Source organism: Delphinapterus leucas, chromosome 7 (genome assembly GCF_059928025.1).
Source record: "Delphinapterus leucas isolate spDelLeu-1000000601 "Yukka" chromosome 7, BTC_Dleu_Yukka2, whole genome shotgun sequence".
In the NCBI taxonomy this organism is placed as follows: domain Eukaryota; kingdom Metazoa; phylum Chordata; class Mammalia; order Artiodactyla; family Monodontidae; genus Delphinapterus; species Delphinapterus leucas.
The window spans coordinates 103,601,963-103,628,412 of NC_143135.1; the positions used below are offsets into that span (position 1 = coordinate 103,601,963).

The 26,450-nt window shown below is 44.2% G+C and overlaps 1 protein-coding gene across 2 annotated transcripts in view; it reads right to left on the bottom strand.

The window, feature by feature from the left end:
* The window catches only part of ETS1 (ETS proto-oncogene 1, transcription factor), a 113,973-nt gene extending 96,353 nt beyond the window's left edge, over nucleotides 1-17,620 (bottom strand). For both annotated transcript variants that reach the window (XM_089915803.1, XM_022556292.3), the window contains exons 1-2: nucleotides 17,538-17,620; nucleotides 3,379-3,523 (exon numbers count right to left, since the gene is read on the bottom strand). In XM_089915803.1, the coding sequence (XP_089771929.1) occupies nucleotides 3,379-3,523; nucleotides 17,538-17,606 (214 nt within the window). In that variant the 5' untranslated portion in view covers nucleotides 17,607-17,620. The remainder of the gene's footprint in view (nucleotides 1-3,378; nucleotides 3,524-17,537) is intronic.
* Nucleotides 17,621-26,450: the final 8,830 nt, after the last annotated feature.

A 26,450-nucleotide genomic window follows, 5' to 3' on the forward strand; every position in this document is an offset into this window, starting at 1 on the left:
TCTCTCTTTTCTTCTTACTCAACACATCTCCAAGGAAATGCGCTGCAGCTGGAGAAATCATCGATTGGTCTATGTCTTCATCTTCCTTCTCTGTAACCCCAAGATCTCCTTCCAAAGGACACCCATCACTGAGGAGGGCTGGACCACAGCCCAGAAATAATCATCGCAACCCCTTAGTCTTGGACAGCTCAAAAGGCAAAGGAGGGGCTGGGAAAGCTAAAAGTTCTTGCGAGATCTTTCCATCAGAAGAAGCCTAGGACAGAGAGAGCTACAGACATCACGTGTGCCACCAAAGCACCATTCCCACATGGAAGCTTGCTAGCATTTCTAAGCTGCAGTTGGTGACAACCCAGGTCATTTTAGGACTGGTTATTATGTGCCCTCGTCTTCCCATCCTACCCAAGAACCATCAGTCTGGGTGACCCCGGCTTCCTCCTTCTTGAACAAGTAAACTGTGGAAAGTAGACTCTATTACACGACTATCAGTCCTTGCATTTTAAGGCAGCTTCCTCCTGAGGTGCTTAAAATTCTTTACAGACACTGTGTCTCATTGGCCCTGAAATAAAAACTATTTTACCTTTGAGAACTTTGACAAGGAGGAGAATCAAAAATCATCTTCACTTGGGAATTTATGTATCAATACTTCTTAGCTAAAACAAGAGATGAGCCAAGACTTTTTGCTATGAATATGAGACATTCTGATCCTGAGGCTATGGGTGAGTGTGGAGATGACCTCAGCTACTCCTAGCATGTATTAATAAGATGTAGTGAGCTGTAAATTGGTAGCTACAGAAACACCATCCAGAGCTGAAAGCGTTAAGGCAAGGGAGCTTTAATCTCTGTTGCACTGGGAGATATAAGACTTCAAAGCCTAGTGGCATGAGCTCAATACCAAAAAAACAAACAACCCAATCCAAAAATGGGCAAAAGACCTAAACAGACACTTCTCCAAAGAAGATACACAGATTGCCAACAAACACATGAAAGGATGCTCAACATCACTAATCATTAGAGAAATGCAAACCAAAACTACAATGAGGTATCACCTCACACAGGTCAGAATGGTCATCATCAAAAAGTCTACAAACAGCAAATGCTGGAGAGGGTGTGGAGAAAAGGGAACCCTCTTGCACTGCTGGTGGGAGTGTAAATTGATACAGCCACTATGGAGAACAGTATGGAGGTTCCTTAAAAGACTAAAAATAGAATTACCATATGACCCAGCAATCCCACTACTGGGCATATACCCTGAGAAAACCATAATTCAAAAAGAGTCATGGACCACAATGTTCATTGCAGCTCTATTTACCATAGCCAGGACATGGAAGCAACCTAAGTGTCCATCATCGGATGAATGGATAAAGAAGATGTGGCACATATGTACAATGGAATATTACTCAGCCATAAAAAGAAAAGAAATTGAGTTATTTGTAGTGAGGTGGCTGGACCTAGAGCCTGCCATACAGAGTGAAGTAAGTCAGAAAGAGAAAAACAAATACCGTATGCTAACACATATATATGGAATCTAAAAAAAAAAAATTGGTTCTGAAGAACCTAGGGGCAGGACAGGAATAAAGACTCAGACGTAGAGAATGGACTTGAGGACATGGGGAGGGGGAAGGGTAAGCTGGGATGAAGTGAAAGAGTGGCATGGACTTACATATACTACCAAATATAAAATAGATAGCTAGTGGGAAGCAGCTGCATAGCACAGGGAGATCAGCTCTGTGCTTTGTGACCACCTAGAGGGGTGGGATAGGGAGGGTGGGAGGGAGACGCAAGAGGGAGGAGATATGGACATATATGTGTATGTATAGCTGATTCACTTTGTTATAAAGCAGAAACTAACACACCATTGTAAAGCAATTACTCTCCAATAAAGATGTCAAAAAATAAATAAAAGAAGAGAAGATAATTATTGATTAAAAAAAGAAAGCCTAGTGGCATGAACAGGATTCATGCTTATACAAACAAAATCTATATTTTGTTTAGAATTTTAAAGGATCAGCTTTTTCATCTGTTAAAATTTTAAGTCCTTAAGTCTAACCTGTGAGCAGCTACAATATCCTCTCTGCCGCCTCATGAAATGGGTAGATAGCCGAGACCATTGTATTTATGCCTGGGGGAAGTGAGATGCCAGGCAGGAAGTGGCAGCATAAATGTTATCCTGTCTGAGATCCAAGGTAGTACCAAAGAATACCTCCAAGATCAAGGGCTATTGAGTCAAGACAATATGGAACACAGGAGTCGATTTCATTCTGCCCCGGAGAAGCGGACTCCCATCCTTCTCAACCTCCACCAAGCGCTACAGCATCTCACTGTGTGTCTGTCTATTTTCAGTGAAATATACAGTATGGACAACAAAGCAAACATTTTCTTTATTTCTCCACTATTATAAAAGAAGTTTACCATATAGTTTTATAGGGTAGAGAGATACTGAACAAACAAAATTGCATTTAAGTTAGTTTCCAGTGGCTTTTCCCCTATGTACTTCATCAGAATTACATGTTTTCAATCTGTAAGAGTTATGAAATTTCTTGTGCTAAGAATTCATCCTGGGAGAAAACACTGGCTTTTTGGTACTTGGATATATTATCATACCCTGATCTCATGAAACATTGAACTTAATGTCAGAATCAATCATTTCAGAAGCCCTAAATTTATGATTTACATTTTGTATTAAAAATAAACCAAAAAAAGAAAAAAAGCTGGCAGGTAAGCAAGGGCTAATGGAATTTGTGAGAAACACAGTGACTCTGGCAAAAAAGAATGGAGTAAGGACTTTGAACTTCTCCAGTCCTTGGGAGAGTGGCTTCTGTTCACCAGAGGGCAGCACCATGACCAGCAGGTTAGGAGTGAAGGGAATTTCGAGAGGAGCTTCTGTGAGGAAGAGTTGAAGAGAGAGAAAGGGGACGAGGGAAAAGAAGACAGATGCAGGCGGGCCTGGGCAGAGCGGGAGAGGATGACGGAAAGAGAAGACGAATGGAAGAAAGTACGTCCTGTAAGAAGGCTGACTAGTTCACACACCCTCTGTCTATCTGTCACACTTCATGACTGCAAACCTTCTAGGTCCTTTGTCAACAGCCAGGCTGAAGTGGATAAGGCTCGGGACAGGCACAGTGGAGAGAACTATCTACAAAATGAAGACCTAAAGCAACCTCGCGTGGGCCCGTTCCTAGAGTTTAGTCTTCCTGTCACTGGAGAATAAAGTCACTCAACGTGACTGAAAAGTCCTGGGACTTTCCATAGAATAATAGCATCTGGTACCCACGTGAGCCAGGGCAGCTGTGACAGCAGAGGGTGAAGGATGCAGCCCTCATCCAATTGCCATTGTCCTTCAACTCCATCCTCAGTCTCAGCCTCCGTTTATGTTCCTACCTGAGCCGCAGTGTTCAAGACCAGTGGGCACTTCCTGAGTGGCCGTCTCATCCCAGAAGGGGTAGCAAGCTCTCGGCGGGTGATAAGTGGACTGGAAACCACAGGCCATTCGAGGATCTTCGTAAGAGCTGAGAGGTCCCTGCCTCTGTGATCAGGAGAAAAAGGAAATATATTAAGATTCCCTAATGGAACAGCAACTTCATATCATCCATACGTAGGACTCATCCACAGATGATAACAGGATAGAACCAACTGTTGATCAGTACCTCCCACCCAAAAAAAAAGACACAGGGAATAGGAAGGCTTTCTGACTTAGACAATGTATACATTTATTTTCATCCCCAAGCATTTGAAGAATTTTTTAAATTTTCAAATAAGGACCCATGGTTAATAGCAAGGCAGAATCTTGGTCATCTTTACACAGTCCTGGCATTTTTTCTTTTTTATGTAACCTTACTCTATAAAAATACCATGAAAGGATATTCTTACGAGACATTCCATTATCATAGAACCAATAGGTGACAAATGCCAAAGGAAAAACAAAAAATGGACCTAAATGATACAAATCACTCCTTTTTCAGTTAATCGATGTGCATAGGTTTTAACGATATTGATTGATAGACTGGAATTCTCAGGTTTTCCCAACATTTGGGTACTTGTGCAACTCTCTTATCAGTTTTATAGAATCCACAAAATATACTCTCCACCCAGTACTCTCTAAGTAGGACAAATACACTGTGTGGGAGACCATGATTTGAAGTGTTTAAGACCCTATTCTTTGAAGCCACATATACATGGATTCAAATCCTGGCTCCATCACTTACTGATGGGGGCCTGGGCCTGTTCCTTTATCTAAACCTCAGTTTACTCAATTATAAGATGGAAATAATAATACCTACCCCATAAGGTAGGAGGATTGAATGAAATAATATGTGTAAGAAAATAATACATAAAGCAAAACAAAATATGAAATGCATGTCATAAAATTATGTATTCCTATATTAAATGCATGTAATAAGGAGTGTACATGGAGCCTAATATAAAGTAGGTATTAATATAAGACCCTTAACATTCCTGGGATTAAGCAAGAAGGTTAACAATTAAGACACAAAAGAAGGAGCAAATTCATGGAAAGAAGATTTCCTAAGAATAGGAGTCTAGTCTACACTGGCCCACCCTCAACTTTCTTTTCTTCTTTTTTATTCTTTCTCTCTTCTGTTTGGCCCCTCCACCTCCATAAAGACCCCAGTTAAGGAAACGGAACTTTGCCAGAATCTGATGTGATTAAAACTATCAACGTTAAGGCGCTAATTAATAAATGTAACCCCTCAGGTGGAATTCTCATCCCTGAAGAGTAGCTTGCTAACCCGCGGTCAGAGCCTCTAATTGGAGAACCTCTTACATCCTCTCTCCCCTTGAGCGGCAGCCCTATTACGTTAGACTCAATCATTCACTGTCTACAGTCTCTTCCCCATTTTGCAACCATCCATTCGCTCAAGCTCAGTAAAAATAGCATAAGAGGGTATATTGGCACAGAGAAAAATGGCAATCAAGACCAAAATGTAAAAGGAGGTTTTGTGCACATTAATTTACGTGATATTTTTCATAATATTCATAAAATCATTCAGACTACGGCTGGATGAAGTTTACTTCGGGGCTGTTCCTCTTCCAGGTGGGTTAAAGGTGCTGAGAATGGAATAAAACCCTGGGGACTGAACGGAGTCACATTGAGTTCTTGTCTATCAAAGGCTAATGTCCTTGGCTTCTGCTACCAGGAGGCCCTGGTGAGAGCCACAAGAATACAAACAGAGCAATGGCAGTCCTGCCGTTTGTGTTTGGGACCGAGATTTAGGGAAAACATCAGAAAGAACGCTCAGCTGAGCTCCGGTCAGAAAACGTTTCCTTAATTCTGGCATAAAACCATATTGCTGACATTGTATTTTAATACTGTAAGCTCCTGAAGCAGCTACATTAAGATTTTCTTTTTGGATCCCCGACAATCCTTTGCAACAGAATCAATTTCAAGCACATTTCCTAGATGAGCTCTGTGCTCTCAATGTCTATCCCCATTTTTCATATACAGTATTTCTCAAAATTCAGTGTCAAGTATCAGAGTTGTAGGAATAGGGTCTCGAGCGAGGAAATTTTGTATTTAAATGGCATAAAGGAGCACTCTAAGTGACCTGGCCCTGTCTTCTTTGGGAGCAGTGTGTGCATGGTTTGCCTAAACCACAAAGTCCTTGTAAGAAGGCAGTAGGTGGTACCAGTAGGATCCTTGTAGACAGGTGGTGGGTGGTTTGGTGCAGGCCCTGCTAGGATGGTGGGGACAAGAGGAGAACTTGAATTCAGGTGAAAAAGTTGAGGCTTTCTCTGCTAAGGAAAGGTCACTGAAGGTGAGGCATGATTCGCAAAGAGGTGTTGAAGGAAAATGATCTGAGAGCGCTGTAGAGGGGAGATAGAGGGTGGGAGTAAGTGGTGGGTTAGGGATAAAGCAATGAGGTTCCAGACCCAGGTGATGACCACGTGGCCATACAGCGAGTCAGCACACAGCTTTGACCAACAACCACATATAGCATCTCCTTGAGTTTCGTGATTGGCATTTTTTGTGGAGTCTCTCCAGCTCCCATAGCAGGCTCTTTGTTGTCAGGGAGGGTTCACTTATTATTTTATAGAGGGAAGTCAATTTTTAAGACATATTTCCTCCTTAGCTGTCCTCAGTGGTGCCAGGGGAACCTATTTTTAAGAATGAGCAGGAGATAATGCACCAAGCTTACCATGAACCATGAACATCTTTGCTCACAGATGCTCCTGGGAGCATCATGACCCTTGTCACCTAGACACCTGCCTGTTTATTAGACATTTCACAAACTGACTGAATACCTATTTCACAGAGTATGAAAATGACATTTTTACTCAAGAGAACCACAGAGCCAGTTCCAATTCATTATGAAACCTTCTCAGCTGAGGAGAAAGAAGCTGCTTATTAACAAGTCAGAAATCTGGGAAGCAAAGCACCCACCTCCATGCTTGACAAGGGCACCACCCAAAACAAGTTCAACATCTTCCTTTCCTGGCTGCTGGAGAATGGAGGTGAGTTCAGGAGATGCAAGCAACCCTCCTAGCCCCCATCACAGTTTAGGGAACCCATCTGATGGGTCCTCACTCATTCATCCCACAGGGGATTATTGAAAGGAGCTAACGTACATTGCACACCACCCCATGCCCATCAGTGATCTAAGCATGATGGAGAGATGGTCATGTTTAATCCTCACCATAGCTGTGCAAGATTGGTATCCTTACCTTCATTTTACAGAAGAACAAATTGAGGCTTGCAGAGGGCAAGTAAATTTCCAAAGACCACACAGCTAGTAAAACAATGGGGATAGAATTCTAGTCGAGGTCTACCTGATTTCAGATTGTCTTTTTCTGTATCTGTGCAATGTGAACCTTGTGTGGCTCGGATTGCTCAAGCAGGGAGGCTGCCATCCCATGGTAAGTACTAGATGGATTATGATAATGGACACTTGTGAACAAATCTGTATCACACAACTAGTCTGTGCCAACTATTATGTTAGATGCTAAGAATACAGTATGAGCAATATATGAACTTTACCCTCAGCAGTGCAAACTAGTAAACAGGAAATTACAGCAAGGAGATGTGACAGGGTTAAGTACTGATGTGTAGGGGGAGGAGAGTGACAGCAGGTAAGACTTCCTAGAGGAAGCAGATTAAGGTAATAACCAAAAAGTCAGGTAAGATTTAGCCTAGAACATGAAGGTGTAGAGAGCAGAAGAAGATGACACACCTAAAGGTGCCAAGGAACGTAGATGGCGATGTAAGGAAGGATCCGAAAGACTCGGCTTGGGGATATAGAGAGATAAAGACTGCTGTTTGGAAGTGACAAGCATGAGGGGAAAGTGTGCTCATGGCAATGAGAACGCTTGCAATGGAGAGCAACTAGCAAGAATGAGAGCTGGAGGGACAGTGTTGAGGGCCAGAAACACCAGACCAGAATTTGGCTGCAGGAGAAAGGCATTAGAGGTTGTCTTAAAGCTAGTAAGAGTGACATGGTGACTCAAGATGTCCTAGAAGGACCCATTCGATAGCGCTAAGTCGGATGGACTTAGCAGGATCAGGTGAGGAGGATGACAAGGCAGCCACGGTGCCTGCAGAGCCAGGTCACAGCCTGAGGCGTAAAGGGAAAAATCAGTACTACCGATCCTAACTGTATTTATTTATATTAATTTATTTTTTTAATCAATTTATTTTTGGCTGCGTTGGGTCTTCGCTGCTGCGTGCGGGCTTTCTCTAGTTGCGGCACGTCGGGGCTACTCTTCGTTGCGGTGCGCGGGCTTCTCACTGTGGTGGCTTCTCTTGTTGCGGAGCACGGGCTCTAGGCGCGCAGGCTTCAGTAGTTGTGGCTCATGGGCTCAGTAGTTGTGGCTCGCGGGCTCTAGAGCGCAGGCTCAGTAATTGTGGCGCACGGGCTTAGTTGCTCCGTGGCATGAGGGATCCTCCCAGACCAGGGATTGAACCCCTGTCCCCTGTGTTGTCAGGCGGATTCTTAACCACTGTGCCACCAGGGAAGTCCCCCTACTGTATTTAAATTTTTTAGTTCTTTTAATAATTTTTGCATTCATTTTGATTGTCAAAATTATTGCATTAAGATTTACGTAGCTTGAGTACTGCATTTGGGGGCCACCCTTCGGCTTTGCCCCCATTTGAATGCTTCCCCTCAGTGCCAGTGCTGAGCAGTGGCCAGTTACGAAGAGTTGGATTAAGGTCATGAATGTAGAGGTGAAGAGGAAGCAAGAAGTGTAAGATACCTTTCAAAGGAAGAGTCAACATGATTTTATGGCTCACTGGCGATGAAGGCAAGGGGGGATCCAAGATCATGCTTAGATTGCTTGCTTTCATGATAGTGAAAATGGTGAGTTTAAGTACGGAAGTAAGGAGGTTGGAAGGATATTTCTCTTTTGGTTGTGTTCAGATGGAAAGATGGCAGAGCAATTTGGTGCAGAGGTCCTTAAGGTGGCAGCATGACAGGAGAAGACAGGAAAGGATACAGTTAGATCTAGAAGTGTAAAGGATCTAGTTAAAGTATAGAGTCAGGGAAAATGGCAGTTAAAAAGAAAAGAGAGGGCTTCCCTGGTGGCGCAGTGGTTGAGAGTCCGCATGCCGATGCAGGGGACACAGGTTTGTGTCCCAGTCCGGGAAGATCCCACATGCCGCGGAGCGGCTGGGCCCGTGAGCCATGGCCGCTGAGCCTGCGCGTCCGGAGCCTGTGCTCCGCAACAGGAGAGGCCACAACGGTGAGAGGCCCGCGTACCGCAAAAAAAAAAAAAAGAAAAGAGAAAGGATCATAAATGGCTCTACCACACCATCCAGCAATTGCATTTCTGGGTATTTACCCAAACAAAACAAAAACACTGATTTGAAAAGATATGTGCACCCCAATATTTACTGCAGCATTATTTACAATTGCCAAGATATAGAAGCAACCTAACTGCACATTGATGGATGAATGGATAAAGATAAGGTACACATACACACACACACACACACACACACACACACACACACACACACAGGAATACTACTCAGCCAAGAAAAAGAATAGAATCTTGCCATTTGCAACAACATGAATGGACCTAGAGGGTATTGTGCTGAGTGAAATAACTCACACAGAGAAAGACAAATACTGTATGATTCCACTTACATATGGAATCCAAAAAACAAAACAAATGAACAATAACAAAACAGAAACAGACTCACAGATGCAGAAAACAAACGGGTGGTGGCCAGAGAGGAGGTGGGGTGGAGGGATGAGTGAAATAAGTGAAGGGGATTCAGAGCAGTTATCAGATAAGTAAGTCATGAGACTACAGTGTACAGCATAGGGAATATAGTCAGTAATATTGTAATAAGTTTGTATGGGGACAGACAGTTACTAGACTTATCGTGGGGACCTTTTCGTAATGTATAAAAATATTGAATCACTATGTTCACTTGAAATTAATATAATATTAAGTCAATTATATTTCACTTTTGAAAAAATGGATCTATGAAGTTGCCTGTCGTTGGGAGGAAAAGTAAGGGAGAAACAACAACGAAGGGCCAGTTAAAGACACAGGAGGAAAAACACAAAAGTGCTCGGTGTGGGAGACACCAAGGGCAGAGCTTCAGAACCGTGTGGGTTAGCAAGCGGCTGCTAAGGGGAGGGTGGTATCCATGCAGCCTTGGAGGGCCTGGGTGCCCTGGGTGTCTCAGGAGAGCGTGCACTCCTGCCCTGCTGTGTCACACGCTGTGATGAGCCTCCCCACCCCATCTCCAGGGACCAGCACTGCTGTCCTTGTCCTCTGAGAGGCTTCAGAGGACTCGAGCCTGCAGCCTAAATGCTTTGCTTTCCGATCCTGGAAAGAAATAGCATAAAAGCCCTGAAGTCTGGAAACTACTAGGATGAGGGACACACACTTGTCTCTGCTCCAACATGAGCCAGCTGTGACGTCATCACCACAGCCGACCACTGCCCCCCTGCTGCAGTCAGGGCTTCATGTATGGTATTACGTCCCCCTTGTTCCCCTGTCCCGCCGGTTCGCCTCTCCGATGCTTCCACCAGGGACCTCCGTCTCCCCGCCCCACCCACGCGGCCCCCTCCCTGTGGCTGCTCTTCACCTACCCCCCAGCCCTGCCAAACCTCCCAGCATTGCCTCTGCCCAGAGGCTTCCTTTCCTCCACCCCCTCCAAAGACCCCCCAATTGGAAAAGAGGGAACAGGGGAGTAGTTTTTCAACACTACATCGCAAACTGATGGCGGCGGCGTTTCTGTAAGAGTTCGTTTCTGTCTTGAGCCAAGCAGCCTTAAATGTCCAGGCATTTGCTCCGCAAACCCTTCCTGACCCTTCTCGTGTATGTGTCACTCAGAGCACAAACTCTGTGGGAGTGCATCTGTCTTTCGTTTAACCGACTTCAGAATTTTAGGGTTTAGCCTTAGTACCGGGCCATAAACATATAAGACACATAAATATTTCTAGATCCTGCTGCTTAAAAAAATATACATGCCCAGACGCAAAGCTGAGTTAACACTGGATGGATGAGTGCAGGGGTTTGCCATCCACGGGGATAACTCCACATCATTCTAGGCCTGGCATAGATGTTCATACCCTCCGGTAGGAAGACAGGAGACTGGAAATCAGGAAGCCTGGGTCTGAGTCCTGCTCTGCCCCTAAGGAGCTGCGTAGCCTCCAGCCCATCTCTTAACCTCCTTAAACCTTTGCTTCCTGAGGAGGTTGGCCCCAGTGATCACCAAGTTCCTTTCCAACTGCAAGTCTCCTTTCTGCTGATCCATCCACATTCTTTCTCCTGACCTTGTAACTGACAACCTTCATTTGATTTAAAAAAAAAAGCCACCCCAGGGTGGAAAAAAAAGCCTAGAGAACCGGAAGTTGTCATCATTTAGATTCATGACATACAAGGTCCCCTTCAAATGCATTAACACCTTCATGTCGGTTGTCTTCATTCTTCCCTGAAATGTGCTCACATGCCATTCTGCCACCACCTTTCCCATTTTTCAGTAGAGAAAGTGAAGTTAGGAAGTGCCTGCCTAGCTGCTGAACCGTCCAGGGGCTCTCACATGCTAGGTGCAAGTCTGTGCAATAAATGGGGAACTTCTCACCTTAAAACCTTTCACCTCATTGCAGGCAGTTGCCCTCCCAGGCTGGCCTGACCGACTCCGCAGACCTGTCATCGAGTCTGGGCTTCCTCATCCTGAGAAGACGCTAGACCAGTCAGCACCTCTTTACATTCACGGAGAAGTGCTTTGGCATCGCTGGGGAGGAGTCTGGGGCAAACTGTATCCGGGGCACCTCTGCTTCAGGGGGCACATGCATCCTGCTCCCTCGAGAAAGGAAAGAGGCAACACCGAAACACCCCTCAGCTCTCCCACCAAGGGGGAGGGGGCGAGGGTGCTGCAGCCACAGGAGAGGCAGGAACAGACAAAATAGGAAACCCTCAAAGGGCGATTTAATTTTAGACTCAAGGCCAGGAAATTCTTTTTAAAACAATAAGAGTGATGGGCTTGGGCCTTGGTGAAAGGGCAGGCCAGACCACTGTAGGTTTCTGAGACAAAAAAGAATCTGAAGCACAGAGAGAACAGAGATGGGAACAGCGGATTCTGCTCTCCATGAAAAGCTGTGCTTGGCCTCCACACGGGCTACGTGGACCACAGCTGAGGCCACCCTGAGACGCCCCCAGGCCTGGGGCTGCAGACCAAGGCAGGGGAGGGGGGCAGTGACCGATGCTGCAGCTTCTCACGCCAGCCTGAGACCACAGCCCCCTCCACTCAAGACATTACTCGGTGGGACCTGCCCCAGTTCTGGGCGCCTGGACTTGACATTCTCTTGCTGAGAGATATGGGGTGTGATGCGTGTCACACATCAGCTTCCACTCGCTTAGCGGGAAGCCTTCAGACTCCCAGTGACTCCACGGGGTGCCAGCCCCAGGCATCCATCCCAAGTGTGGAGACAGAGGGTGAAGCTGACTCAGAGCCTCCTGATAGGACATTGGGAGAACCTCCCAGGGTGGAAAAACTGGGCAGGAATTTCGATTTGCTCAGCGCTCTACAAAATGGAGTTCTGGGGTTTTTTTTGTCCTAAATTCAATTCAGCATGAATAAAGCATATGAATCCATGAATTGTCATAAATTCTTATCCATCTCCACATTTCTTAAGAATGATCAAGATGCGTTTGATGGTAAGGAGTTTCCTAAACCAGGAGCCGCGAGATCTGGACCATATTCCAGATCATACTTCTAAGCTCAGGCAACTTAATTTAACCTCTCAGGACCTGAATTTCCTGATATTGGGAGATGGCCTCTAGGTTATAGTCTGGCTCTAAAATTCTCCAGTTTGTGCTAACTGAACCCAGTATCTTAGAAAATCCCCACTTTCTAAGATGCTGGAAAAAGACACATCTCTCTTTTTTCCTTCACATTTTCTGACTACCACTAAGAGTTATGGCTATAGATCATTTCTTAAACATAATGTTCCAGCAACCTCTCCAGAGGTAAAGCCATCACCACCCCAAGCGACAAGAAAAAATTTTCTTTTCCAGTTTCCATTTACATTCTAAATTTCTTTTTCTGTATTCTCATTTCTCTAATCTGGAATACCTTATCCACTGCTCTCCAGGATTCCCAGAGAGAAGGAAAAGGCATGTGTGCTAAGCTTCATAGAAACGAGCACCAGCCCTTCCCAAATTCCCGAGAAGCGCAGGGACTGCACAGACATCCCTGTGAGCACAGCCTAAGGCATGTGGGGTGGAGTGAAGAATGAGAGCAGCACTGGCTAAGAAGGGAACTGCTTCCCAAGGAAGCCCAATTAAACTGCAATTACTCAAGATAAGAGAACCAGGTCTGTTTACACAATGGGGTTGTAAACCACCAGCCCATCACAAGAGAACTTTGATCTGGTGGCAGGGGAGCTATTTCTAGTGCAGGGTACTGATGAAGCAAGGAGGTTTCTCAACAAGAATGTCTCCATCTTGACCCCCAGAGCCCCGTCTTGCTCTGGAAACACCCTTGTATGGGCAATCAGTGGAACCATCTCCACTCCTCCCTGTATGTGGCCATCTCACACGATCAAATAATCCAGAGAAAAATAGAGAAGTGATGGTAAACACAGGGAAAGGGAATTAACTGAGGTCATGTTTGTGGCTGGTATCACAATGACCTGCTATGGTAAGTTACACTCTGTGCTTATTTTACAGATGAGGACATTGAGGTTCAGAGGGAGTAATGTGCCCAAGGTCACATGGCTGAGGAGTAACAGACCAGAATTTAACTCAGGTCTTTCTGACTCCAAAGCCTAAGTGTCTTCCATGGTACTTGCCGGGCTGTGTCCCACAGCTGCCTGGCCCAGGATGGAAGGCTCGGAGCCTTCCATGTGGTCTGGCCCCCTGGACAGTTACTTGCCCGGCGTATCGCTATATTCCCAAAGGCCTGAGCGCTGAGAGCAGGTGAGTGGGCGGTCGTCTATTCCTTCCCTCTGTACAGTTCAAGGTGCTTCCTAAGCTCACATGGCTCGGGGGCCATCGATCCTCAAGGACCTCCTCCGCATCCTCCTTGCTGGGGAGGTAGCCAAGGACAAGGACGTGTTTGGTCAAAATGAGGGGCGGCCCATCCTCCTATACCGGCCCTCCCCCAGCTCTGCGGACTCAGCGGCACGAAGGGGAGGATGACACAGGAGAGGACCAGGGCTTCGAGGGACTTCCAGGGCTCACGGCGGGCTCACTGAGCCAGCATAACAGGAAGGAGCGCTTCCTCCCCTTGGATGAAAGGGTCCCTGACACACAACCCACATAAGTACCTGAAAACGTCACCCCCTCCAACACAATGGCCAGACAACTTCCAGAAGTGTCATTTCCCTACCACCCCAGCTGTGATATCACTTCTTTCATGAAGGTCTCCCGAGAGGCTGACCTTACAAGGGAGAGAACTTGTGTCCTGCTTTTGACAAAGGGGTCTCGAGGCAGATAATGTGAGTTCTGTGTACAATGGCCAGTACCCGAAGTATGGGACGAATTTTACAACTGTTGCTGTGATTATTTTAAGGCTTCCCCTGGTACGGCAAATGATCAAATCACGCTAATGCTACCTCTAACACACAAATAAGGAATCTGAGATTTAGCAGTCTTCAGAGCCTGGAAAGTATTCGTGTCCTAGTTTAGAAGATTGTTTCTTGGACAACTAAAGCAGCCTGCTTAGCAGAACCCCTCATAACATGGATACAGTCTCACTTTTTTTTTCTTTTTTAAGATTTCCCTTTCTCACGCAATAATTACAAGTAAATACACACAGTACCACCCCACCTTCAAACCTGATCTTGTGTGTATTCTAGGGCAGGGTTTCTCAACCTCGGCACTACTGACATTTGAGGCTGGACAATTCTTTGTCATGGGGAACTGGACGGTGCGGTGCGGGATGCTTAGCTGCATCCCTGGCCTCTACCCTCTGGCCAGGAGCACCCGTGCCCGTCAAGTTTTGACAAGCAAAAATATCACCAAATATCCCCTGGGGACAAAATCGCCCCCAGATTGTAAAGCAATTATACTCCAATAAAGATGTTTTAAAAAATCACCCCCAGATTAAAAACCCACTGTCCTTATGGTTTTCCTTTCACCCTCAAACTTCCCATGCCTGGGACAGTTTCTCTTCTTGGTGGCGCAGGCTAACTAACCCAGAGACCAGGGCGCCGGGCAGGAGGACCTGAATGATCAGATTAAGCACCACTGGTTGAGCTCCAGACAGTGAGGCTCCAACAGAACTGAGAAGACTCAGGTGCCTGGGACGTTAAAGCTCTTGTCTGGGAAAGTCAATGAATCTGTACTCACTCCTCTGAGAAATCTTAGATTGGGATTGAGAGTGTGAGGTTTGCTAGTTCCTCTCATACGCCAATGTCCCAAAGTTACATTCTGTAGGCAATGTACAAATTCTTTGACTGTTATTACAGCCCAGCCTAAAGCTGGATGGAGGTTGTCTGTAGCAGCTGGCTCATTGAACTTGAGGTTGTACTCATCAATTTTATTTATCTTTTTTTTTTTTTTTTTTTTTTGCAGTATGCGGGCCTCTCACTGTTGTGGCCTCTCCCATTGCGGGCTCCTCCGGACGCACAGGCTCAGCGGCCATGGCTCACGGGCCCAGCCGCTCCACGGCACGTGGGATCTTCCCGGACCGGGGCAGGAACCCGTGTCCCCTGCATCAGCAGGCGGACTCTCAACCACTGCGCCACCAGGGAAGCCCTATTTACCTTTTTTTTTTTTTTTTTTTTAATTAAAAAGGACGTCAATGAAGAAGTCAGAGGACTTTTCTTCATGTTCTATGGTTCTGAAAGTTTGCCTAACCAGTTCCAGCGATGGAGAAACTGAGGCCCACAGAGAAGTTATGAGTGAAAGTGCTAGAACAATGACATAGAAGTTCTCCCATGTAACTTTCTGCTATTACCCAAGCAACTCTGAAATATGGGAGTGAAAAGGATCCCACGTGCTGATAACGTTTTTCAGGCATGGCTGCTGGGTTTGGGGATAAATGGGTTCTTTGTTGTGAAACCAGTGGAAACCATTCAAAAGGCCTTAAAAATATCCAGGGTATTCAGCCAGGGCTGGGGTCTTCAGTTGAAAATACACACTTAAGAGTTGTTCTTGGTTTTTTTCTAAATCTCATACAATTTCCAGATGCGCTGTCTAGGATAACTTAATATTATACCTGCAATGTGTATACGTGTAATAAAATTTATTTCAGTGCCTAAAATAAAATAAATGCAAATTCACATGGCATCACTTTTTCCGACATGTTAGTGAACTTTTTTAATTGGATTACAATACGGGCAAAAAGAATTAGGCTGGCATTTTTGTTTTTTAATTCCTGCCCTGCCCCTAGGTTCATCAGAATCATTGTTTTTAGATTCCATATATATGTGTTAGCATACGGTATTTGTTTTTCCCTTTCTGACTGACTTCACTCTGTAGGACAGACTCTAGGTCCATCCACCTCACTAAAGATAACTCAATTTCGTTTCTTTTCATGGCTGAGTAATATTCCGTGGTATATATGTGCCACATCTTCTTTATCCATTTGTCTGTCGATGGACAGTTAGGTTGTTTCCATGTCCTGGCTACTGTAAATAGAGCTGCAATGAACATGACTCTTTTTGAATTATGGTTTTCTCAGTGTATATGCATAGGCTGGCTTTTAAATCTACCTTTCCAAGTCAATGACATATTTTGCCCTGAAATCACAATATCCTTGTTTACTTTAACAAATCTCTACAAAATCACCTTTAAGAAAACTTTAGTGTCATTTGTGCTGACCTTAGACGATAACCTTTGTGTGAGAAGCAGAAGGAGCCTTTCCCTGGCAATGCCTCCAGCCCTATGGACCTTAGCAAGCCTCTTGGCAATTTCTAAGCAGAATGGAATAACTTTTGGTCTGGACTTGTTCTGTGTGTGTGTGTTTTACACATATTTCTGAAGTAAATTGTACTCTAAACGTTTTCCTGATTCTAATTTTTTAATAGTGAATGGCGTTTATATGAAAACAGAAGCCACTTAAAAAAGAAGAAATATGTATTACAGAAGAGCCAGTGAAGGAAGACGTGTTAATCATTCCTTGAACATAAAATACCTTTTTAAGTAATTATTTTTTCAATACTACAGAAAATAATTTTCAAACACATCAGATCTTTTGATATACAATTACAGTGAGAGGTCATGGCAAACTGAAGGGTACCAGTTAAAAATTCTGCAGAACCTCAGACTGGACAAAGCCTGCAGTCAAAAAAGAGCTCTGGTAGACTGGAGTCTATATAGACCCATAAACGTATTTGGAAGAGTTAACAGTAAACTTATCTGTCCATATCGAGATTAAGTAAAAAAAGGTCAACATTTATGATGGCTATCTTTATACAAAAACATGCAGAATTTAGAATCAATAGTTAATGATTCAATGCTAATATTAAAAGTTCACTTAACATTGGAATCGATGAATGACAGCATTACGGGATCTCTCACACAGTAAATTTATAAGAAATTTAGCTGAATATTTCAACTGGTCAGCACATAGCTTGTGTGAAAGCCTTCTTCCCTAAGAGCAAAAAACCTTTAGTCCAATTTTAAAGTTCCTTTTACCCCTCTTATTCTAGGACTCAGGAATTTTTCCTACTAATTTGTTGTTGTACTTTATTTCCAGTTTCAAATTCTGTTATTAGAAAGCTTGTATATTTTAGCTTTTATGTATGAGAAGAAAAATAAGTTCAATTATGCTAAGAATAGGTCTAAGGTACCTCAATGTGTGAAAAGTCTTCACCAAATGAACTGAGCTGTGAAAAATCACCTGGCTTTAACCGTTACTCATGTTTGAGTCATATTCTCTGCAACACAAAAATCTTTCTCAGTAAATCTATCAGTCTTGGATGTTTTACTTTATATGGTGATAAAACGACAGATAATCTCACAATGTAGCCCCTCCAAAAAACTCAAAGCTCATTCCAACTGTGGAGTTGGGTCCCCAGCTGCTTCTGTCTAGGAGAGATCAGAAAGCAGGAACCGAGGGAGGAGAGGGGACGGCACGGTGGGCAGGGGGAGGGCAGGGAAGGGGTCCCACTTACCACTGCTGCAGGTCGCACCGCTGAGTAGGGGGCAGGGCCACTGACTGCAGACTCCACAAAGTAGCTCATCACGCTGTCAGCACCTGTGTGGGAAAAAGCATTCACTGAGCCACTGGGTGCAGAACATGTGTGGACCAGCAACCAAAGGAGGGCTCGGAGCAGGTCTCCTTAGGAACCATGGCGTTCACTTCTTTGTGTTACAGAGAAAGAAATTAAAACGTAGAAAAACAAAGTGGCCAACAGAGAGTAAGGCAGACCCCAGACAGAGCCAGTCCCCTGACTGCAAGGTAGCCTGGATGGTGATGGCTGCAGACAGTAAGCAGTCAGAGTCCATAAAAAACCCTTTAAGGGGTTTCTGGGCAGGAATGGGTCTTGGGTGTCTTTTTAAAAAACATTTCCATTCCTGTATCTCCCTCCCTCCACCCCAACCAGGTCTGGCCCTCCATATGAAGTGTGGCATTTATCAACTGATGAAGGACGGAATAGAGAAAGGATTGGAGAAAAGAGTAATGGAAAACCTCCATCGAGGAGGCACGTCAACCAGGACGCTGAGACAGATAAACAGAGAGAAGACCCGAAAAGGGGAGTGAATATTATCCATCTTGAAAAAAGGAGAAGGGCTAATTAAATGTCTTGTTGAGAGCTACTATCTCCATTCAAAGTCTGAATGACCATCACGTTTGAGGAATGTTCTAGCCGAAGGGACTTTCCAGTTAGCTGTCGGTCATCAGGAAAATCGTTTATATACAAACATTTCTGTTGAGCCAAACGCTCTCTAAAGTACACTAGTTTACACACTTTCATAAGTTCAATATTACACACTAAAAAAATGTCTTTCTTGAATGATTTAGAAGATTAAATTCCTAGGTATGTCATTCAGAGGCCAAATTCCTATCGTTAGGGAGTGCATTTGAGTTTCCACTTAGCTACTTTCCACTTTGTATTTGTCTGTCCTTTTCCTTTATTCTTGGGAATAATTAAAGCCACTGACCCCATTTCAAGAAATATAAAGAATACGCTATGTCTTATGTTCAATTTACAAGTTTGTTCACCATCTTGATACAGCTTGACAGCCAATGAGCGTATATATCTTCTCTCATATGAAATGTATTTAAATAACATAGTTAAGGGACTTCCCTGGTGGTCCAGTGGTTAGGACTCTGCGCTTCCACTGCAGTGGGCACAGGTTTGATCCCTGGTTGGGGAACTAAGATGCCACATGCCACGCAGTGTGGCCAAGGAGAAAAAAAAAAAAAGCTAGACTTCAAAAATAAATAAATAACATAATTAAAGTTCTGCACTACAAAGTTATACTGACTAAGGGCTACCGTCACATAACAACTAATATCATACAGTTGAGAAGTAAGTTAAAAATCTTCTGAAGACGTAAATTATCCCAGAGCTGTGCTTATTGTTTTTAACTAAAATGGTACCTTTTTATGACGTCTTTTCTCCCCAAAGTAGAAGCAGTCAAATTAATACTAATTTTTTAAAAGTAAAATAGCTAAGGGTACCTATGTTTCTCAAGATGTTGTTTTCTAGTTTTTCAGGGACTTGATTGCCAAAAATGGCCCTTAGGAAGAATTCCCAGGTGGCAAAGCGGAAGAGTAGAAAAAGATCAAAGTCTCTAGTCCAAGGACAATGTTCCCATCTGGAGCCGTGGTCCCCTCTTCAGTGCTTCTTTCTAAAAATAGTAAGCAGCTACCAAGTATCAGACCCCGCGCTGGGTAGAGGGCCCGGAGTAAGAAGAAGCCTACCACAGGTCAGTGTGGACACTGCCCATATATTGTACAGAAGCGTTGCTGCTTTTCGTCTTAAATTCAAATTTTAAAGTCCTAATGAGTCATCATTCACCCATCCACCTGCACTTCACAGTTTTGGATCTACTCAGAGATGAGACTTCAAAGTTGACAACATAGATTGTGTCATACTGAGAACGGCATAACCAAGATCTGATTCCGTAGGGAGAAGTTGCTCATCCCTCCAGGGACCCACAGGGCAACCTAAACCTTTGGGAAATGTCCAGGTGTGGCAGTGCTGCTTTGCGCAACCCATCCAGCCCTCCAATTTCCTCCCAAAAAGCCCCCCCCCAGGCCCCCTGAGTCATCACAGACCCCAATTATTTATTCAACAGGCACGTCAAAGGCTTCCTTTGCCAGGAACTTGTTAATCATTCAGTAAATAATTACCCTGGTGCTGGAGATACACAGGTAAACAAAGACCCCGCACCTCTTGGACCTTACGTTCTATCAGATCCGGGACAAAGCTGAGACAGACAGATCTCCATCTGCAGGCAGTGGGGAAGACGGGCTCCCACAGAACTAAAATGCAAGGTGGTGAGGAGGTTACCAACAATATGGAAGAAAATAAGCAGTCCGTTTTCCCAGAGGCTGGGGAACAGGAAACCATGGAAGACTGCACAGTGCGAGGTGTGACCACATGGCCCTATGGATCCTCCCTAGACTCTCAGGAGCAGCAGAAGACCTTTACCCGTCTGAATTCCTGTTAGACTTACACCTTTGTAAAAGAAAGCACTTTTGGAATCAGCAGCCTTGTCCTGAAGCCCAGCTCGGAGGCAACCAAGAGCAACGTTCCTCCTCCTAACAACTCTCCTTGGAGCTGGGAAAAAGGTTTAGGGGAAATGTGTTTTCTCTTTCTGAAGGACAGAGTGAGTGAGGAAGCCCGTGGGCCCACATATGGTCCATCCTGAGCTGGGCTGAATTCTCGAAGCTTCATGCTCTGTGACTGACGCTCCCCTTGGGGAAAAGTCCTTTGCCCGTGGAGGAAGCTGGAAAGAGGGAGTTGCCAGGGCACTCAAGGGTTCTCATCTCAGGAAATAACTGTGGGACAGAAATGGATGACCGCTTCATTATTTTCTGGAGAAAGAAAAAAAGAACCCACCCTGTTTCCACTTGTAGATGGTGACACAGACCAGCTGCTGTAGATGTAAACGCTTTCAGAAAAACTGTTTGGGTAAAAAAAAAAAAGTTTTTTGACGTGTTGGCCGAGGAGAATTCCCTCCCACATGACAGCTATTTGGACATCGGCTGGACAGACTTTTTTGTCTTGGCATTATAAACATTTATGCCTAAACACAAAACAACTGTGTGAGTTCAGATTTACTCCCCAGCCTAGAGGCATCCGGAGGCTTGTCTGAATGCAGAAATCGTTTGAACCCTTGGTAACAGAGAGCCGTGAAGAACTGCGTTCATTTCCTTGAATGGGACCAGCAGTGCCGGAGCAGCAGACTAAAGTTGTCCTCAGTGAGTTTGTGCTTAAGAGGCAGCTGGGCTCCCAGCTGTGGTCCTCCCCGGCCTCCAGGACCCAAGTGGTCCTCCCTGACCTCCAGGACCCAAGTGGTCCTCCCAGGTCTCCAGGACCCAAGTGGTCCTCCCCGGCCTCCAGGACCCAAGTGGTCCTCCCTGACCTCCAGGGCCCAAATGATCCTCCCTGACCTCCAGGACCCAAGTGGTCCTCCCCAGCCTCCAGGACCCAAGTGGTCCTCCCTGACCTCCAGGACCCAAGCGGTCCTCCCCAACCTCCAGGACCCAAGCGGTCCTCCCCGACCTCCAGGACCCAAGCGGTCCTCCCCAACCTCCAGGACCCAAGTGGTCCGCCCCGGCCTCCAGGACCCACTGTAGCTCCATTCCTCACCACCGCACTGATGTCTCCACTCCTCTAACTAGAACTCTGTTGTTTTCCCTGTGTTATTTCTCACGTCCCTGCCCTTCTCCCCCGATCACCTCTGTTAGAAACGCCTTGCTATCCCCCTGCTCCTCAGGACTAACTAACCCCTTCTCCTGAAGCTTTTAGATTCATCTCGGAAGTTTTAGCCACCAGGGATCCTTCTTGAACTGCTGTTCATCCCAGCCTGGGCTGGCTGTCCCTTCTCTGTGTTCCCCATGTGTGTTTCCCTCACTGCGCACAACATACTGTTTTATAAATGCCTGTTTCTACCCGCCTCTCCCACTCAACTCAGAGCTACTTGAAGGCAGACACTATGCTTTTTTCATCTTTGTGTCTCCAGAATGTAAGACAGACTGAGGGGTATCAGAGAATGTTTTTTTTCAATTAGTGAATGAATGAAAGAATGAAAGAACAAATAAATTGGTCTCACAAGACTGAACATGTAAGAGATCAGAAGTAAATGTATTCGATTCTCCAATCAGAGACTCTGAATAGATTGCAGGTCTGGATGGAGATTCACTGGAAGTAATAGGTTTGTTTCGTGATGCCTTTCTAAGTGAGAACTCTTTCCCTTTATTCACTAGCCATTCAATGTCGCCTCATCCAGAAGCCTTTCAACCACCTCCTGTAAACAGCAGCTTCCTGCTCCTGGTCTGACACCCAGCTGCTTCTTTCTTGTGTCCCCGACTCCTACCCCACTAGAAGTTAAGTCTGTCGAGGACAAAGTTTAGTGTATTTCTTCACTCCGAATCCCTAGATCCTAGGCCAGTGTTGATAGGCAGCTGGCACGCAAATAACTGTTGAATGTGAGAATGTAAGTTACAAAATTTTTACAAACACCTGAACTCATTTAAGCCCCTTTTTTTACGGGGGTGGGGCGAAGACTCGGGCCAAGCTGACACTGACACTAGCCCACCAGCCACCTCTCCTGTCTATCCTCACCACCCTGGACTTTCAGGATAAAAATGGGCAAACCGTGCAGAGGGAAAAACAGGTAGCGGTTTGGTTTCCGTGGGCATCTCACATCCAGTAAAGCCTTTGGGACTCTGGGGGGATCTCAATTCTTCCTAAAACACATGACCGCCCCTGGAGACTCCTGCCCTGAACAAGCCCAGGACCCAAGCCAGGATCTACAGGCTGACACTTCCTTCCATCCAGGTCTCTCCAGGGGCGGGGAGGGTGATACACAGAAGGGAGGGAGGGGGGGACTTGGAGGGGTGTTTCAGGCCAAGGCAGCAGAAGAGCAGGGAATCCCAGAGACCAGGCTTAGCGGAAGCTAAATCCAGTTCCTACCAACTCTGCCCCTGCTTGGCTGCATGTCTAGGTGATAACTGTGCCATCACTTAAGGGTTTTTCATTGGGGTTATATGCTCTTCAAAGAAAGACTATGCCTTTAGGTAAAGAACCCCATAAACCACACTTCAAAATGTTTTCTTTTGAAAATAATTTTTGCCAAAATATAAATATTTATTGAAAAACTTACAAGAAAAATACAGAAAAGTCTATCACGAATGTCAAAATCACCTGAAATTCTACCATCTGGAGATAATTGTACTGATACTTTATTCAACGTTCTGCTGGATATTTTTTAATGTGTCCATACACATATACACATGATCAGAATTTTACCTTCACGATATTATTCTCTACATGCTGTTTTGCAAACTGCTTTGTTCACTGACATTTGCATGATGTTATGGATAGTTTTCTATGTCAATAAATATAGTCGTACATCCCAAAGTATACAGCTGTCGAGGATTCTATTGTATGTATGCATCATACTTTTCTTAATGAGCCTCTTATTACCGTAAAATTTATTTGTTCCCAATTCCTTATCATTATAAAAGTTCCTAAAATATTTCCTATTCCCATTAAATGACAAAAGTGGTATTTTGGGGACAAAGAATATGTACAGTGTACATTCTATATTTGAATACATATTGACAAACTTCCTTCCATAAGAGAGAAGCCAGAATTATAGTGCCACCAACAAACCCATTGTGATTTAAAACTGACCTTGCCCTCTCATCTTTGTGTTAGCCTATAGGTCAAGAATTATGGCTGTAACATATGAAGCCTGCACACGGGGAATACAAAAGTGCAATAAAGCTGTCACAGAAAATATAGATGATGCATTTTTTTCCTCTTTGCAAGTTGGACTGGAATGCAGGAGAAAAAGAATTCGGTTTCCAATAGGACTAGCCATTCAAAGGACACTTTCCCCAAATGACAGCACCTTTGCCAAACTAAAGACAACAGCGTCACTCATGTCACCGAGGCAACATCTTTCATGTGCAATGGAAAGAGTTTGAATTTCTTCTTTCCAAATGACATGTAAATCTGTTTTTAAAGACTCAGACTGAGTGTTACCTCTTTCAGGGAGCTTTCCCTAAAACTTCTTGTCAGTTAGATAGACATTCTCGGTCCTCCAGCATGGGATTCACTTTCACAAGGTACCGACCAAAGTTCAGAGTACTTCCTGCATCTCAGTTTCTGCTCCTGCATCATGAGTTGCTAGAGAGTAGGGACTGTGTGTCTTTAGCTGGCACATCATAGACGCGCAATACTCCTGTTGACTAGATGAAGGAAAGACCTGTACGTGAAGAGTTAGTACGTGAAGAGTTATGTCTCAGTGCTTGAGTTTATCCAAGACAGTGAAGATATCTCTGGGACAAAAAAAAAGGGACATCACCTGTGAGGACATGTGTCCGTATGCAGCCCCAAGGTTAGATTTCTTTAATGTTAACTGCAAGCACGATCATACTTTTCTCTAAACTAACAGACATACCCCATTGACGAGTCTATTGTCTTCCAGTGTCTTCTTTCTAATTCTCTCGAGTAGTCCATTTGTAGTTTGCAAATCATTTTAGATCTCTCCCTTGATCTGGCAGTGTAACAAAAGCTACCGAGTCCTGTTCTCCAAGAACTCAAATGTAAGCAGCTTTAGATAGCTGAACAATCCTCACTCCCCCAGGGAACCCTGCGGTTACCGTAAGTAGAAAATAAACTGGTAAACAGAATTGAAGATGGTTTCTCTCTCTCATTCCTAACTCTGTAAGAACCTCATTTTCTTGACTATTCCAACATGACCGTAATAAACATTCCTTCTTATTTCAAGGGGCCGGCACCCACCCATAGAGGCCATGTTCTGATCCATGTGCTATTGGCTTCTGGGTCTTAAACTCAATCCACCAACTCTTTCACTAAGTTCATGAGGCATCAACTCACAGATTAGTGAATGCGTCAGTCTTGTTTCTCCCCACCTTTACTGCTAACAATCCCCCAACTCTTACTTGAATAGAGGCTTGAAAATGACTCATATCCATCTCCTATTTCTCTGAAAACTCTCATCTCCTAATTAAGCATAACGTTTTCAGGTTCTGTATGAATTGACATAGCTCAACTAACCTTCCTTAGAATACTAAAAATGGACTCTTGTTATTGTAATATTACGAGTCACTCACTAATATCTCCTGAAAGAGACAAAGAATATAAGATGGTTTTTAAATGCTGAACCATAACAATCAGGGGATAAGAGTGCCTCGTAGACTATTTTATGTTTCCTCCTCTGGAAACAAATCCCTCTTCATCACTATGCTGGAATGGCGCTGTCAACGCTGGGCAGAATGGTGCTATCTGTCATAAACATCAAGGGAATACATTAAAACCTGTCCAGGAATTTTATGAGCACAATGTCAATCCTAGTCTCTGAAACTTTTCAGAAACTAATGCTCTGTTCTTTCTAATGTGGGAACATCTTTTGGAAAACTAAAGGTAACATTCAATCAGCTGTTTGACTGTAGAAGTGGCCACAGCCTTGTCTTCAAATGCCATTCCTCAGATCCTCTATCGAACCATGAAATTCAGCAAATAACCACATTGTCCTTCAGACGTACTCCAGGGCCACGCACATAGTAGGCACTCCATAAATAACTAAATAAAAAATTGGGGTTTTTATCTAGCTAGCTGGTATTGAAGAGCTGCTCAGCCCTGTATTAGGTGCTATGGTAATTCCAAAAGTGAGAATAACTCACTTTTCTTCTTTACATAGTTATTTTTCTAGTTGATGAGATGAGAAAAATGATGACCTTGCTACTCAACAGTGGGGTCCTCGCAGACCAGCAGCATGGACAGCACTTGGGAGCTGGTAGAACTACAGAGCTCAGGTTCCACTCCACGTGGTTCATATGCACATTAAAGTTTGAGAAACCCTGGTGTAGGTAATGTATTATGGGTACATAAAAGATGAAGAAATGACTTACGGAAGGATGCTAAGGGAAAACTTCAAGAGAAGGTGGCGCTGAAATGGGCCTTGAAAAATGTGTAGATAGAGGTATGCACAAAGATTCAGAAGCGAGAAAACAGTAGATTAGAGAACAGGGAATAATCCAGTAAGCAAATAGATTGTGGGGAAAACGGGAGATGAAATTGAAAGATACTTTAAGGCAGATTACCATACTAAAAGCTTGGGCTTTTGTAGTATAGATATAAAAGCATGATTGCTTGAGTTTTAAATAGTAATACTAATAGTAAAATTAACAATAATACATTAATAAAATTAAAGTTGTAGTATAAAAAATTGGAATTGTTTTCTTACTAAGAAACTAGAAACAAAAACAAACAAAAAGAGCAAGCTGGAGGAATGATGTGAAGCATCTTGGCTTCACGAGGGTGGCTATAGCAGAGGTCATGGTATATGAGATTCTTGGCCACGTCGAACCCAGAGAAGACCTGCAAGCTAAATGTCAACTCTTACCCCATGGTGGCTGCCAAAGAAATCCTTAAGGAGCCTAGAAGTTTAAAGAGTTACTTTTCAACTCATAGTGTGTGGAGTTATGTCAGATATAATCTAGAATTTAGATATGGTTCTGGGTCTTAAGAAGCTCTCAACAAAACTGAGAGATGCCCTAAATATAGAGATAGCTATTGAGAGAATGAACGGTGCCAGGAGAGTTTTAATAATGCCCTTTAACATTGAACTAAAGCACACCAGCTGCCTGAACTCTCTCAAATCCAGCGAGCAACTTCTTGCACTATGTCTGATGGTCATTTTTCACAGTGAGGTTTCATTTGTTCTGTTGCCCAAACTGTAAGTTTCAAATTTCCCAGCATACTGCTAAACAGCTTCCTGGCATACTTATATAAAGAGGGATTTTGTAAAGTCAATGAATTTGGGAATTGGAAAAATCTCATGAAATCTGCCCATTTTCTTTTTTTCTTTTTTAG